Raw genomic sequence first — 15,062 nt, 5'->3', positions numbered from 1 at the left:
CTATACATACACACATATAAAATGCATAGTTTGTATATATACAGTATGTATATATACATACGTATAATATATGCAATATACACACCTAGGTACATATATATCATACATATATACACACATACAAAGATATATAGGTGTGTATATATACAGTATACATATATACACATATACTATACATACACATATAATATATGCAATACAAACACATACATACATATAGACACACATATACACCTACATATAAAAGCATATAGCATAAAAATATATATGTACTGTATATATAAATACACAGTATATATACATACATATATATATATAAAATATACACATACATATATACAATGTATATACACACATACACAGCTATATGTAAATATACGCATGTATATGCACATATAAATACATATGCAAGTGTGTATATATACAGTATATACATATATACATATAATACCTATACAACATATACACATACAGGTATACAACATATATACACACCTATATATAAATATACACTGTATACATACATACATACAGTGTACATATACTGTATATATACACACCCATATATAAATATATGGGTGTGTATATATACAGCATGTTCACATTTATAATACGTATACTATATATATACATACATACATATATACAATATATACACACAAATATATAGGTTTCTATGTATACTATATGTAGTACTTACACATATACTACATACGCACGCACATATAAACATATGGGTATATACATATATACGTGTATGCACATACCTTATACTCAATATATATGCATGCGTACATACATATATATAATATGGATACACACATATACAAATTAATAGGCTTGTATATATTCAGTATTTTTAGATATATAGTTTTGTTTTAAGGAGTTGACTCACGTGACCGTGCGGCAGGCAAGTCAGGGCAGGACTCTGGGCTGGAGACACAGGGAAGAGCTGATGTCCGAAGGCCATTGGAGGAACAGTTCCCTCTTTCTACGGAACCTCATTTTTCTCTTGTCCTTCAACTGATTGACGAGGCCCACCCACGCCGCGGCATTGACAACCTCCTTTACGCAAAGTGGACCGATTTCAGTGTTAATCTCATCTGAAAAATACCTTCCTGGCCCTATCTGGAATAATGTTTGTGGTTGCCGGGGCCCCGCGCAGTGCGCACATGAGATTAACCATCCCCGTGGCGTTGATGACACTTTATTTTCTCCCCTGAGCATTGTCACTACTATTCCAATTAAAATGGCAGCGCCATGAGGGCAGGGCATTTCCTTTTTTGCCAGTACTGAGCGTCCAGGGTCTGGTGCCTAGCATAGGCTAAATACACGGCATTCTTGTGAACAGAAGCCGGGATTCCGGCTTTCACATTTAATGAGGAATTATAGTCTTATTATTGGGGGGTGGGGGGGGCGGTTGTCACGGTACGCCAAGAGAGGGACTCGAACCCGTCACCGCAGGCCCCAAGGGGTCTCCCCGGGTCCCCTCGTCGGGCCGGTGGCCGGGGGCAGCCGAGGACGTGCGTGCGTGCGTTCGTGCGTGCGTGAGTGCGGGCGAGCCCACGGGGCGGGGCTGAGGGGGGGCGCGCGCGGAGCGGCGGGCGGGGCAGCGGGCGCGCGCCGCCTCTTCGCGCCGGGCCCCCCCGCGCGCGCGCCGCGAGTGGTTCAGCCCGGCCCCCGGCTCATTGTGCTCGCCTCACGCCGGCCCAAGATGGCGGCGGCGTTGGAGGCTCCGGGCCTGTGACCACAAAGAGGGAGCCGGGGGCCGGACGGGAGCGCGGCGGCGGCGGCTGAGGCCCAGGCCAGGCCCCCTCCCCTCAGCCTCCCGCCCGCCCGCCCGCCCTCCTCCGCCCTCCTCCGCCCTCCTCCGCCCTCCCGCCTGCCCCGCCCCCGCCGGCGGCGCCCCGCCCCTCCCCCAACCGCCCGACTAGCATGGTGCGGCGGCCGCGCGCGCAGACATGGGGGAGAAGCTGGAGCTGAGGCTCAAGTCGCCCGTGGGGGCTGAGCCCGCCGTCTACCCGTGGCCGCTGCCGGTCTACGTGAGTGCCGCCCGTCCCCTCCCCCCGGACCCCCGCCCCTCTTCCCCCACGGCGCGCGCTGGGCCCACCGAGAAACGGAGCGACTCGAGTCCCCAGACCCTCTTTGGACCCTCCTTCCCACCCCGCCGTGGTTCTCCGCGGCCGTTTCCAGCCCCCGCGCGCAGGGTTGGCAGAGGGGAGCCGGGGCCAGCCGGGGGCGCAGACTTGGCCGCGGGGATCCCGCGCTTCCGAGGGGCGCCCGAGCCGGGCTGCCGTTGGCTCTGCCGGGCTGGGGACCCCGGTCCCCCCGGGCCTGGACTGCCGGCGGGCTTGCCCTTCCGTACTTTATGATCTGACATGTACGGTTTCTTTTTCCTGGTAGTTTATTCTTGGCGCTGTCAACGTGCTTAGCTTTTTTATTTTTGAGGACACCCTTTTCTCCCTCTTTCCAGTTTTTTGTGTTTTTGTTTTGTTTTAGTTAGGCATTTTGTCCCTCTGATCTTGAGTGGGTGGGCTGGCAGGACCCTTGGAACGGAGGTGTTCTGTGCCCTGATCTTGAGTGGGTGGGCTGGCAGGACCCTTGGAGAGGAGGCGTTCTGTCCCCTAATTTGAGTGGGTGGGCTGGCTGGACCCTTGGAGAGGAGGCATTCTGTCCCCTGATTTTGAGTGGCCTTTGGAAAATGACAGGCCAAACGGAAATTTACACAGGCGTCTCGGTGATTCCAGAAATGCAGGGTGTCCGGCCGGGTTGGCGCCCGGCCTCTCGTCCCCGGTGGCGGCGTGGTGCGCGTGTTCGTGTCCCAGGGTCCACGCTTGGGCCCTGCAGCCCGCCTTCGGGAGGGAAAGCGCAGCGGGCGCCGTGGGCCGGCGCCTTTGGGGCGCCCTTTCGCGCGCTCGGCTTGCGGGGGACCGGCCTCCAGGGGACCCGGCGGGGAAGCCCGCGCGCCCCGCCCCTCGCGCGGGCTCCGTGTGTGTCAGTTTGTGGAAACTGTGTCGCGGCCGGGGGCGGGGTCGGGACGCTGGGACCGCCCGGGAGCCGATGTTGGCTCCGGGCCCCGGTTCTCCGCGGTTCTCCGAGGTCGGAGGGTTTCCAGCCCGCCACTGCGCACCGGCGCTTTCTATTTTTGCTCTTCCTGCGCCCGGAGGCGCGGCTGAGCCCGGGCTCTGGCTTTTCCGGTTGGGTAGCTCCGGGTGGCCCGGGTGGGCGGCCTGGGCAGTGGGCAGGGCGGGGAGACATCCCAGGGCACAGAAACTGAAAGTGGGGAGAACCTTCAGAACTCCAGCTGATCCACTTGCCTCGCCTCCCCCGCCCCTCTTACTGCACTTGTCATGTACCGGTTGGCTGGCCGGCGCATTTTTCAAAATGTAATAATTTGTTTATCCTTGGTAGCCGTGAAGCATAGTTCACTTGTAGTGCACAGTTCTAGGAGTTTTGACAGATGATCGCCATCAGGCGGCAGAGCAATCCCGTCATCCCATTTGCTGCCCTTTGGCGCCAGCGTGCCTCTAGCCTCTTGGCCACTAATCTCCTCTCTGTCCCTAAGGTTTTGGCTTTTCCAGAAAGTCAGATAAACGGAACAACAGTATGTAGCTTTTTGATTCTGGCTGCTTTGGCTCAGCAAAACCTATCAGAGATTCATCCCTGTTTTGTTTTTGTTTTTTTTTTTTAATATTTACTTATTTAGTTATTTACTTGGCTGTGCCGGGTCTTAGTTGCGGCACGTGGGATCTTCATTGCCGCGTGCAGGATCTTTTAGTTGCGGCGTGCGGGATCTAGTTCTCTGAGCAGGGATGGACCCTGGGCCCCCTGCATTGGGAACGCGGAGTCTTAGCCACTGGACCACCAGGGTGGTCCGTCATCCCTGTTGTTGCGGGTATGAGAAGTCACCCCTTTTTCTTGCTGTGTTGTATTCCATTTCCCGTTTGTCCATTCGCCTGCGGGTGGCAGGACTCGTGGGATAGTTCCAGTTTTGAGGGGATCAGGAATAAAGCTGCTGTGAACATCCCAGGGCAGGTTTCCATGTGAACTTGGGTTTTTACCTCACTTGAGAAAATACTCAGGAGTGAGACTGGGGTCTGTGCTAAGTGTATGTTTAACAACTCTTCTGCATCTTAGAAATTGGTATTTTTGAGTATTGGAAGAGTTTAGAAATCCACTGTGACCCAGCACCCAGGCACTTGAAATGAAGATGAAGGTTCATCTAGAGATGGTCACGTTGTCCCCATCACCGTCTTTTATTCAAGGCACAGCAAGGCCACAGATTTGTAACCCTTGTAAGAAAGACCTCGTGTGTCCAGGCCCTGGCAGGACCTGGCTTTCTAGTGGTGGGCGGTTCTGAACTGGAGAGCGTCTTTCCCTTGCTGGCCGGACCTCGCTTGGCAGGGTGCGGGGTGTGCTGCCTGCCTGGCCGGGCAGTCCTCCTGCTGGTCAGTAGCCGTTCCTGGTGTGTCTGTCCCACTACCAGGCAAGCAGTCAGGGGCCCTAGTGAAGTGCTCAGCGAGCCGCAGCCTTCCTAAAGCTTTGCGGGTAACGTCTGCTACCCTCCCATTTCCCCACTGAGGAATTTTGCTTTCTCATGGGAAGTGAGGGGGTGGTACTTTATAAGAGTTCATATTTTGTGATGACTCGATGCTGAATACATTAAGAAAATGGGCTCCTTCCAGAAGCTTAACTTTTCAGAAGGTCAGATTACTCATGTGACCGCACGTTTGAAATGACTGAGCTTGTTTGTTCATTGATTCATTCATTCTGCAAGCACCTCCTGGATATTTACAGTGAGTGTTCCAGGGGGCGCAGAGGACAGTAGACAGTATTCTTATTCTCAAGAAACTTATGAACCAAGGACGGTAGGTGATCTATAAACACAGAAGTTCACCTGAGGTGTAGTGCCCCGTATATAGGACCAGCTGAGGTCCCAGAGGGTGGGGCTGCCAGGTTTGCCCTGGGGGAGGTGTGGGTGGCTTCTCTGAGGAGGGGGCACCCGCAGGAGGAAGTGCAAACAGCCACAGCCGTCCGCACGCGGAAGTGTCCAGCCTCCAAAATGGGCTTTTGCGCAATTGACAAATGGGAGGGCGGGGTGCAGGGCGAGTTTTGTTCCTTCTGTGACTGAGAGTTCCCAGATATCCACTTGTAGCTCACGGCGGCATTTCTAAAGCAGCATGGCCCTTCTTTTGGTGGGAAAACCGGGTCTCAGCTCAGGAGCGAGCAGGTGGTATCTTCGGCTGCCTGATGGCTGGGCAGGAGCCTGCGAGGGCGTGCAGTGGTCCTTCCCCTCCGTGACTCACTGAGGCTGTGGGCGTGGAGCAGCCCCAGCGTGACTGTCCCCGCCTGCTTCTGGCTTCCTCCTGAGAGCCCACGAGTCTCTGATGAATGCCCGCTGAGCAGTCATGCCCTTCACTCGACTGTGAGTAGTAGCTGAAGTGGGCGGCCGAGTGAGCCATCCCTCCCTGTGACTCAGAAAATATTTTCTGATCTGACCTCTGCTGGTGTGAGTCCTGCCTAATCTGAGCTCAGGTGGAAGGCAGGTTAACCCTTTGACGACTTTCTGTGGGTGAAGTAGCCTCTTTAAAGAGGAAGGGATCACCGGAAAAGCCTGATATTCCATACGTACGTGGCTGTTAGCTTTTGTACTTTGGTCCCTAACATCCAAATACCGCCTGTGTGCTCTGTTCCTGGTGGGAGGAGCCAGAGGTGGCCGGCCCTTTGGATATTCACTAGGCAGGAGGTGGCGGAGCTGCAGGGGACCCACCCCCAGTCTACCTCTAGGAGCTGCATCCTTTTTTCCTTAATTAAACTTTTTATTTTGAGATTATCGTAGATTCTTGCACAGCTGTCAGAAATAAGACGGAGACATCCCACGTTCTCTTTACTCAGTTTCTCCCGATGGTGGCATCTTACAAAGCTACGCACCGATGTAATGATTTCATTAGCATTGGTACAATCAAGATACAGAGTGTTTGGTGTCCCTTTTGAATTTGGGGACCTGTAGGGTGAGACTGGCTGTGTCTGCGCGTCCCTGGGTCCCGGGCCCGGCGCTCGTCTCCCAGGAAACCCCTCTCCTCCCTCTTTCTTTTTTTTTTTTTTTTTATAAATTTATTTATTTTTAGCTGTGTTGGGTCTTCATTTCTGTGCGAGGGCCTTCTCCAGCTGTGGCGAGCAGGGGCCACTCTTCATCGCGGTGCGCGGGCCTCTCCCGTTGCGGAGCACAGGCTCCAGACGCGCAGGCTCAGTAGTCGTGGCTCACGGGGCCAGTTGCTCCGCGGCATGTGGGATCTTCCCAGACCAGAGCTCGAACCCGTGTCCCCTGCATTGGCAGGCAGATTCTCAACCACTGCACCACCAGGGAAGCCCCTCCTCCCTCTTTCTTTCTGCCGTGTCCTCCTCTCGTGGTCCTGGCCCTCTTCCCCAGTGCGTGCGCCTTGTCTCCCTGGCTGTGGGATGACAGTCCTTTTTCCTTCCTCCCACTCAGGGCGCTGCCTGGAGGCCTCTTTGGCATCTTCTCTGTCCCTTCAAGCTCTCCCTGCCGTTCCCACCAGCCGGGTCTCCTGCCGCGCCCGTGGCGTTGAGCGGTCCCAAGGGTGTTCACAGAGGACGTGCCGGGTGTCTGTCCGCGGTGCTCCGCAGCTCACGCATGGCTCTGTAGTGCCTCCCTCACTGCCCGCCTTTGTCGTTCCTTCCCAGACTCTGTCTCCCCACCCACGGCCGCTGTCGCGGTGCCTGGCCCCGGGCTCTGTTCCTCGGCGCCCCCGTGTAGGACCGGGCCCTTTTCCTGTCCACGGCGCCTGGCAGGGCTGCCGAGTCACAGGTTCCCGTGAGCTGCAGTTGGGAGGTCGGAGGCTGTGTGCTTCACTGAGTATTGACCTTGGATGACGATGCCTCCTCATCTCTGAGGGGCTTCCGTTTGAATCCCCTCAGTTAGTCATGGGGTGCGCGGCCGATGCCCGGAAAGCGCGTTAGAGTCACGCCAGGTGCACGGGCAGCCGGTGTGTGAGAGAGGTTATCTCTGAGAACGCTTGTCCCTTAAAAACCTGACGCGTCTTTTCCCGGGTGGGGAAGGGGATTTGCAGGCTGTGTGCTGGGGGCCGGGGGGCCGCCACGGGGTGGTGCCCATGGGGACGGCGGGAGTCGTGGGGCTCGGGGCGGGGAGCTCTCGGGAAGGATTTGCACGTCGCATGGTGGTGGTGGCTCACGTTTCCCCTGGTGTGCAGGTGGCTCCCTGGCGTCTGCTCTGTGCTCACCCTGCGCGCTGAGTGAGGCTCCCACCGGGGAGCAGGTGCTGGGGCCGCAGGACACGCTGGGCCCACACCTGGTCTGGGACAGACACCAGGTGAAGGGGCGGGACAAGGGGAGGAGGAGCCGCGCTGGGTCTTGTGGGTTTTGTGTCTTTTTAAATAACAGCTTTGTCAAGATAGCATTCACACACCACAGGACTCACCCATATGAAGTGTACAATTTAGTGGCTTTTACTATATTCACAGAGCGGTGCAACCATCATCTGTAATTCCAGAACATTCCATCAGCGCAAAGGGCCCGCAGTCCCCTGCCCCAGACCCTGACACTAGGAACCCACTCTCTGTGTCTGTGGATCTGTCTGTTCTGGATGGTTCCCATCAGTGGAATCACACCCTGTGTGTCTTTCTGTGTCTGACTTCTCTCACTGAGCATCATGTTCTCAGGGTCCATCCATGTTGTTGTGAGTGTCAGGGCTTCACCCCTTTGCATGGCTGAATGATGCTCCCGTCTGTGTGGACCAGGTCGTGGGGTCTCGAGGCCCTGGAGAGGCATTCGTTTGGCTTGGTCCTGGGGTGGGGCGACGTCAGTTGCACTGATACGGTGCTAACGGGACCTCTTGCTGGAGTGGGAGACAGTTGAAGGCTGGGGGCACGGCTTGCCTTGGCCTTTGAGACTGCGGGGTGGAGGCCGTGCTTCCGCTTCTTGCTCGGGGAGCCCCGGGCGAGTCCTTCTCCAGCTGTGCCCCCTCGGAAGGGCCTCCTCCATCCCTGGGCTTTCCCTCCCTTCCCGTCACGGCCTCGGCCTTGGCCTCAGGCTGGACTGCTCTGTGGCAGTAAAGCATTTTCTTTGGTGACGGCAAGAAAAGCTCTGGTGGTGAACTTTTGGTCGTCGCGTTCCCCCGTCCCACCGGAGTCACTGCACGACGGCCCCTCCACGCGGACCCCCGGCGTCTGGCGCTCAGCACTTGCAGGGGCTCCTTGGGTGGCTGGGTGGCCTGGGCTGTTACAGGTGGACTAGTTTGGATTGAAGCAACTGAAATGGTCTTGTCACCCCTGGAGCCACCGTGGCGCCCCGTCCTCCTGTGGACACACCCATGCCCGTCCTACAGAAGGACGGCTGCCCGGACAGCAGGACGTCCCGGCCGGTCCTGGCTCTGCGCAGACTGGCTTCCGTGAGCTGCGGACCCAGGCGTGGAGCTCAGGCTCAGGGTCAGGTCTGGAAACGCTCCCGCAGGTGCGGCGGTAGGTGAGGTGGTACACGAGCCACGTGCGTGCCCTCCTGGTAGCCACGTGACAAGTCAAAAGGAGGAGGCGAGGTACGTTTTCATAGCATTGTACATAACCGAGTATAGCCCAAATACTACGTTTTCAACGTATCGTTTAAAAAATTAGTAAAGGGCACTTTTACTTCGTGTGTGTGCATGCGCGCGCTCTGTCTTAGAAATCCGCGTGCATCTTGTGCCCACAGCACATGGCACTGGAGTGGGCCAGCGCGCACCATTGCCCCTCGTCCAGGTGGCCAGGGGCCGCTGTGGGCACAGTGAGGCTCTAGACCCCTCTCCCTCGTGAGGACTCCTTCCTTGGACCCTGGTCATCGGGGCCCCTGTGTGCACAGCGGGTCCCACCCCCCCGGGTCAGGGCCACGGGCCCACCGTGTCCTGCACCGTGTCCGTGGCCCGGGAGCCACGGGCCCGCTCCCTCTTGTCTCTTCCTCCTCCAGCTGGACTTTGGCCTCATGGGGTCCCGGCAGCCCCTTCCTGTTTTCCCATGTTGACTGTTTCTTGCAGTGCCGGTCTTGTGGGCAGGTTTTTGCGACGCGGCTCAGTCCCGAGACCAGCCTGGTTTGTCACCTGGCCCTGCGGGGAGAGGGCCGGGTCAGCGGTGGGAGGAGAGCCTCCTTCCTGGCTCTCTCCTTTGCATCATTTTACCAGGTGGTTCCCATCTTTGGCCTGGCTTGTTCTCAGGCACGGTCTTGGGGCCAGGCAGCACCCCCTTGCTGGGGGCCTGCGGACGTCCAGGGCTGACTGTGGACAAGACCCGTGTGATGCTCCACAGCCAGTCTCTCTGCCACCCCCGCCCCTGTGTGAGATGCACTCATTTTCAAGTGAAAACCTGGTCGCTTCTTGAATACTCAGGCCCACCGCAGGCGCTGGCCCTCCCCCTCCCCCTTCACCCCCTGCTCCCTCTCCCTGGCGAGTGGGTGCTCCCCAGCGGGGCCGCAGGCTGAGACGTAAGGCTGAGCGCCTTCGCTGGGCCTCGGGGCCCTCTGCTCACCCGCCTGGCTTTCCTCCCAGACTGAGAGCCTTCTGTAGATTTTCCACTCCTCCAGCCAGACCTCTGCTCTCAAAGCCCTGCCACTGAGAGAGGCAGGCAGACAGCCGGCAGACCTCCCGCCGTGTTCCATCTCCCCTGCCTTTGACTCTTCCCGCTGTGCTTCTCCACTTTGGGGAACAGTGCGTGCATCACATCCTGGCCGCTCTGTCCCACTTGCCTTGGCCCCACCCCAGGGCTCCGGAGGTGTGCAGAGCCTCGGGGAAGAAGGCAGCGACCCCCAGCCTGCAGGCAGTGCCCCCTGCAGCCTGCTGGGGAGCGGGGACCGCGGGCAGAGGCCCAGGGTGCTCCCCCTCGGCACCTCCTGGGCACTTGTGCCCTCAGCAGACGGTGATAGAGAGTGTGGTCCCTGCTTGCTTCAGGCCGGTGGTTCTCTGAGTGGGGCCCCTGGGCCAGCAGCTTCCCCACCAGCTGGAACTGGTTAGGAATGCGGGTTCCTGGGGCCCAGACCTGCTGACTCTGAAAGTTTGCGGGTGGCCCAGAGCTCCACTCTGACCAGGGATTCTGATGCTCGTCCCGGTGTGGTGCCCCTGCCTCGGAGGCCCCCGGGGTCCCGGCGTCTTCCTGCTGCAAGTGGGAAGAGGAGGACGGCGTCCACGTCTTGTCTCCTCCCTAGTCTCTGCCCCTGCCTCTCGCCGGGTCCTCCAGGGACGATGTCTCCAGATGTCGTGCCCCTGTCACCGTGAACCGGCCTGCGTGCTCAGGGGTGGGCCGTGCCCTGGCAGCCAGCACCCAGGAGGCCTCCTGTCCAGGCTCCTCACACCGGGCGCAGGGCCTGCGGGGACGACGGGGGCAGAGCCAGACCTGCGGGCGTCCGGGTGGAGTTCCTGTTCCCACACCTGTCGTCACGGTCAAGGAGGAGGCAGGGGGCCTGCCGAGAGGGACAGCCAGACTCCCCCGCCCCGTGGGCGGCCCCCTCCCTCACCTGAGCTGGGCAGGGGAGGGGAGCGGACGGAATGGGCTTGGTGGCGGCTCAGGCCTGATGACAGCCTCCGGCTTCCGCACGGGGTGCTTTTTCAGGCGGGAACGGTTGTGCTTGTCGCGGCTGTTTTCCCAGGATCCCGGAGTGAGGCCGCCGGCTCTGTGGTGAGCAGCATTCCTCTAAGCCTCTGCGCGGCTTCCTGCAGAGGCTCTGACGCCATCAGTGAGAAGAGCCTGGGTTAGTCACTGACTCAGCAAGCAGCCAGCAGCGGGCCGGGGCTGTGGCTGGGACGGGGAGGCCGGGCGTCCCGTGCAGCGAGACCAGGGCTGACCTCAAACCCCGGAGTTCCAGGGTTCCCCCGGGGGAGGAGGCGTGGGTGCTCCTAAGCGCGGGCTTCCTCAGGGCTGTTCTCAGTCGGACCTTTCTGGGTCAGCTTCTGGCGTCGCTCTGTTCTGAAGGCCTGTGAAGGAGAAGAGGCCACGGCCGAGAAGCTGTGAGAGCTTCTGAATCATCGATGGTGATCAGGGCATCTTAAATCATACGACTCAGGACGGTCGCTGGAAGCTGGCCAGTCCCTAAAGCAGCATCCTCAGATCGTAGGAGGCACGTCATAAACTGTTTCCTTCCTTTCGTTCTGGTTTTAAAGCTTGGGAAATCTTGAGTTCATCTCATCACAGATGAGACCACGTTCCAGGCCCCTGTCTTCCCAGGTCGGCGTGATGCGGCCTGAGACGCGGTGGCTCAGCCAGGGCTGCGGCCCGCGTGCCGTGAGGGCCCCTGCCGCCCCTGCAGGAGGAGCGTCTCTGGGGGGCGTCCAGCCTCCTGGGGGGCGCCGAGGGAGGGAGCGCAGTCCGAGCCGGCACGGGGCAGCCACGCGGCGCACGCTCAGGCACACGCGCGTGCTCACGGGGTCCTTTCAGAGCGCGCACCCTGTTTTGTAACTCCACAGTGGTGACCGGAATCAGACTCTCCTGGGTACTGTCACGTCCTCCTGTGGCTCTAAGACTTGTTCTTATGGGCCGTGCTCTCAGGGTAGTGTATTGGCCTAAACGCAGACATGAATTTAGCAGCTTGAGATGACGCACACTGATGACCTCCCGTGGTTTCTGAGAGCAGGGATTCAGAGCAGGCGGGCGAGGGGATTCCGGCCGAGGGTCCCTCAGGAGGCTGCAGTAGGGGCTTCAGCCGGGGCTGCCCCATCCGAAGGCCGGGCCGGGCGGGATGCCTGGCTTCCAGGAGGCCCCTCCCGTGGCTCCTCTGCACGTGGGCCCCCGCAGGGCTGCTGAGGCTCCTCAGTGCACGGGGGCCGGCTCCCCTCAGGAGGAGTGTGACGCGAGAGAGCGTTGGTGGAAAGTTCTAGACCCTCCTCCTCACCCTGTGAGTACCTCAGCGCCTTGTACACTGTGCTGTGTGCGTTTGTCTCTGAGCAGACCCCGCGGGACAGGGTGGCGTCTTCTCTGCTTTCAGTGGGTACAGGAGCCCAGGGAATTCAGGGCTGCCAGGACTGTCTGTCTGGACTCACTGCATGTTGTGGAGCAGGAACAGAGTCCGTCGGCCGTGTGAGTGTCTGAGATGCTCAGTATCTTCCTACTGAGGCGGGGGTGCTTCTAACGATACCGTGCGTTTCCTCCTGTAGATTTTGTTGTGGTTTTTTGTTTGTTTGTTTTCGCCGCGCCGTGCAGCATGTGGGATCTTAGTTCCCCAACCAGAGATTGAACCTGGGCCCTCGGCAGTGAAAGCACAGAGTCCTAACCACTGGACCGCCAGGGAAGTCCCTGTTGTTATTGTTGTTGTTGATAGCTGTTTTGAGGTGTAATTTCCACACTCTTCACCTCATCCCCCTAAATCGTGCCGTTCCCTGCTTTGTAGTGTGTTCATTGAGTGCAGTCATCACTACTACCAATTTTAGAACATTCCATCACCCCAAGAGGAAACCCCATCCCCATTAGCATCCCTCCCATCCCCCTCCCCAGCCCCTGACAACCAGGAACCCACTCTCTGTCTCTGCGGATCTGCCTGTTCTGAACGTTTCCCATCAATGGAATCACAACCTGTGTGTCCTTCTCTGTCTGGCTTCTCTCACTGAGCATCGTGTTCTCAGGGTCCGTCCACGTTTTAGTGAGTGTCAGTGCTTCGCTCTTTTTCATGGATGGATAATATTTCAATGTGTGGAGGGACACATTTGTTTATTCGTTCATCTGTTGATGGACATTTGGGTGGTTTCCACCTTTTGGCGGTTGTGAATCACGCCTCTGTGAACATTAACGTTCAGGGGTTTTTTGTGTGTGGTTTTTTTTTTTTTTGGCCGCGTTGGGTCTTCGTTGCTACGCGCGGGCTTTCTCTAGTTGTGGTGAGTGGGATCTACATTTTCTTGCAGTGCGCGGGCTTCTCATTGCGGTGGCTTCTCTTGTTGCGGAGCACAGGCTCTAGGCACGCGGGCTTCAGTAGTTGCAGCATGCAGGCTCAGTAGTTGTGGTGCACGGGCTTCGTTGCTCCGCGGCATGTAGGATCTTCCCGGACCAGGGCTCGAACGTGTGTCCCCTGCATTGGCAGGTGGATTCTTAACCACTGTGCCACCAGCCACCAGGGAAGCCCAATGTTCAGGGTTTTGTGTGGACGAATATTCTCATTTCTCTTGGGCAGACACCAGGAGAGGAATTGCTGGGTCATTTGCTAACTGTTTAACCTTTGAGGAGCTGCCAGACTGTTTTCGAAACCCAGCTGTCCTCACTGTTTTCTGACGTTTGCCAGGAGGCCTTGGGGCCGATCATTGGTTCTTCCCCAGGGTTTCTGGGTCAGCAGTGGCGCTGATGCTGCGGGTCGGTTCCCCCGTTTCGGGAACCACTGGTCTGCAGGGCTGTCCTGTGCTGGACCGCACATGCTCCATCTCCCGCCCCCAGCCTTGTCTAAGTAATATGAGTTCAATGGATATTTACTGCTCCATCCTTGGTAAGTTGGAGGATGTCATTAAGAACGATAGAAGATTGGTTTTTTTCCTTTGCCTTAAAAAATAAGACTCTGGGCAAAAGGTCACATATCGTAATTCTATTTACAAACGTCCAGAATTGGCAAATCCACAGAAACAGAGAGTGGATTAGTGTTGTCAGGGGCTGGGGAGGGGATTGGGGCACGTCTGCTAATGGGGTGATGGGATGTTCTGGAACTAGATAGAGGTGATGGTTGTACAGCTCTGAATGCATTAAAACCCACTGAACTGTGTACTTGAAGCGGGGGCCCATCTTGTGTGAATTATATCTCAGTAGGGATGCTGTTGCAAAGATGAGGCTTAGGACACAAAGGGTGTTTCCGGAGTTGTTTGACCTGTTAGGAACGCTGCGCCATGGGGGGCCCTGCCCTGGGACCTTCCGGGCATCCGTGCCCTGGCCTGCAGGGGCTCTGCCCGCATTGCCGTCCTCCACTGTGAAGCGTGGAAATGGTGGCCTGGGCTGAGAGGGGCAGTTGCTGTCCCAGGGCAGGGCTGGCAGCTCTGGGCCTGACCGTCTCACCTCCGGCTTCAGCCCATGCTCTTCGCGGCCCCTCCTCTCGCTGTGCATCCTCTTTGAGGCCCCTACTCACCGCGATAGAAACCTTCACCGGCGGGGCGGAGGTGCAGTCTAGAGTTACAGACCGTCCACACGATGCGTCGTCCTCACTTGGTTTCTGCGCGGTCTTGGGTTAGCTGGCCGCCAAGACCCCGGCGAAAGGCCAGAGTGACCCCCGACGTGCTCCTCGGGGAAAGCGGCGAGGCCAGCCCGCCGGGCGCAGTGGGGCCAGGAGAGCGCCGCTGTGGCCGGGAGGGAGGACCGCTGCTCGCCCGCTCCCGGTGGTTGCACGACTGGTGTTTCCCCATTTTACAGATGGAAACCGAGGCCTGCAGCGGTTCAGGGACTCAGAGCCAGGCCTGTGGCTTCCAGGCTGCAGGAGCGCCCGGGGGAAGTCCTGGGGAAGGAGGGTCGGGGGCTTAGACTCCGTCCCGGTCCCTTCCCCGCAGCCCGCTGGGCGGCAGGGCGCTGCAGGACCAGGCGCTCCCGAAGCCAGCGTGTCCCACGTGGCAGGACATGGCCCCAGCGCTGTGGGTAGGGCTCTCTGGTAGGTCCCGCGGGTCGGGAAATGAGGCGGGGAGTCCTGGGGGCTGCAGCACCCGCCTCCTCTGGTCGCCACCATCACCGGAGGGTGGAGGGACGGCTCTAAACCCTGTCCCATTGTCTTTCAGGACAAACACCACGATGCTGCTCATGAAATCATCGAGACCATCCGGTGAGTGTGGCACCTGCTGGGGCGGGGCCTCAGGGGCGGGGCCTCGGGGTGGGCCAGTCCTGAGTTCCCAGCAGCCCCCCAGCTGTGCGCTCCCCCATTCCTCCATGCTGATCCGCGTCAGCATCGTCAGCATCGAGGAGGCTTGGGAAGCGGGACTGTGGGGTCAGGGGGTCAAGTCCTCTGAGTGTGACCCAGGACAGGTCTTGGTGCTTCGTGAGCTGGCTTCCTGTGGAAGAGGCTGGAAATCCTGAGTGGCCAGCTTCCCGAGGGACCCCCTCCCCTCTCATCTCATCACCTTG

General features: G+C 58.0%; 1 protein-coding gene across 7 annotated transcripts in view; it reads left to right on the top strand.

Annotated features, from left to right (window-relative positions):
- The first annotated feature begins 1,709 nt into the window (after nucleotides 1-1,709).
- The window catches only part of DOT1L (DOT1 like histone lysine methyltransferase), a 58,651-nt gene continuing 45,298 nt past the window's right edge, over nucleotides 1,710-15,062 (top strand). For 5 of the 7 annotated variants that reach the window (XM_061190842.1, XM_061190841.1, XM_061190846.1 and 2 more), the window contains exons 1-2: nucleotides 1,710-2,042; nucleotides 14,720-14,763. In XM_061190842.1, the coding sequence (XP_061046825.1) occupies nucleotides 1,962-2,042; nucleotides 14,720-14,763 (125 nt within the window). In that variant the 5' untranslated portion in view covers nucleotides 1,710-1,961. Of the gene's footprint in view, nucleotides 2,043-14,363; nucleotides 14,596-14,719; nucleotides 14,764-15,062 lie in introns of all 7 variants that reach the window. The other 2 variants (XM_061190843.1, XM_061190845.1) reach the window with 2 other exon arrangements.

This window comes from Eubalaena glacialis, chromosome 4, assembly GCF_028564815.1.
Source record: "Eubalaena glacialis isolate mEubGla1 chromosome 4, mEubGla1.1.hap2.+ XY, whole genome shotgun sequence".
Classification (NCBI taxonomy): Eukaryota; Metazoa; Chordata; class Mammalia; order Artiodactyla; family Balaenidae; genus Eubalaena; species Eubalaena glacialis.
This window is presented reverse-complemented; position numbering and strand designations above follow the sequence as displayed.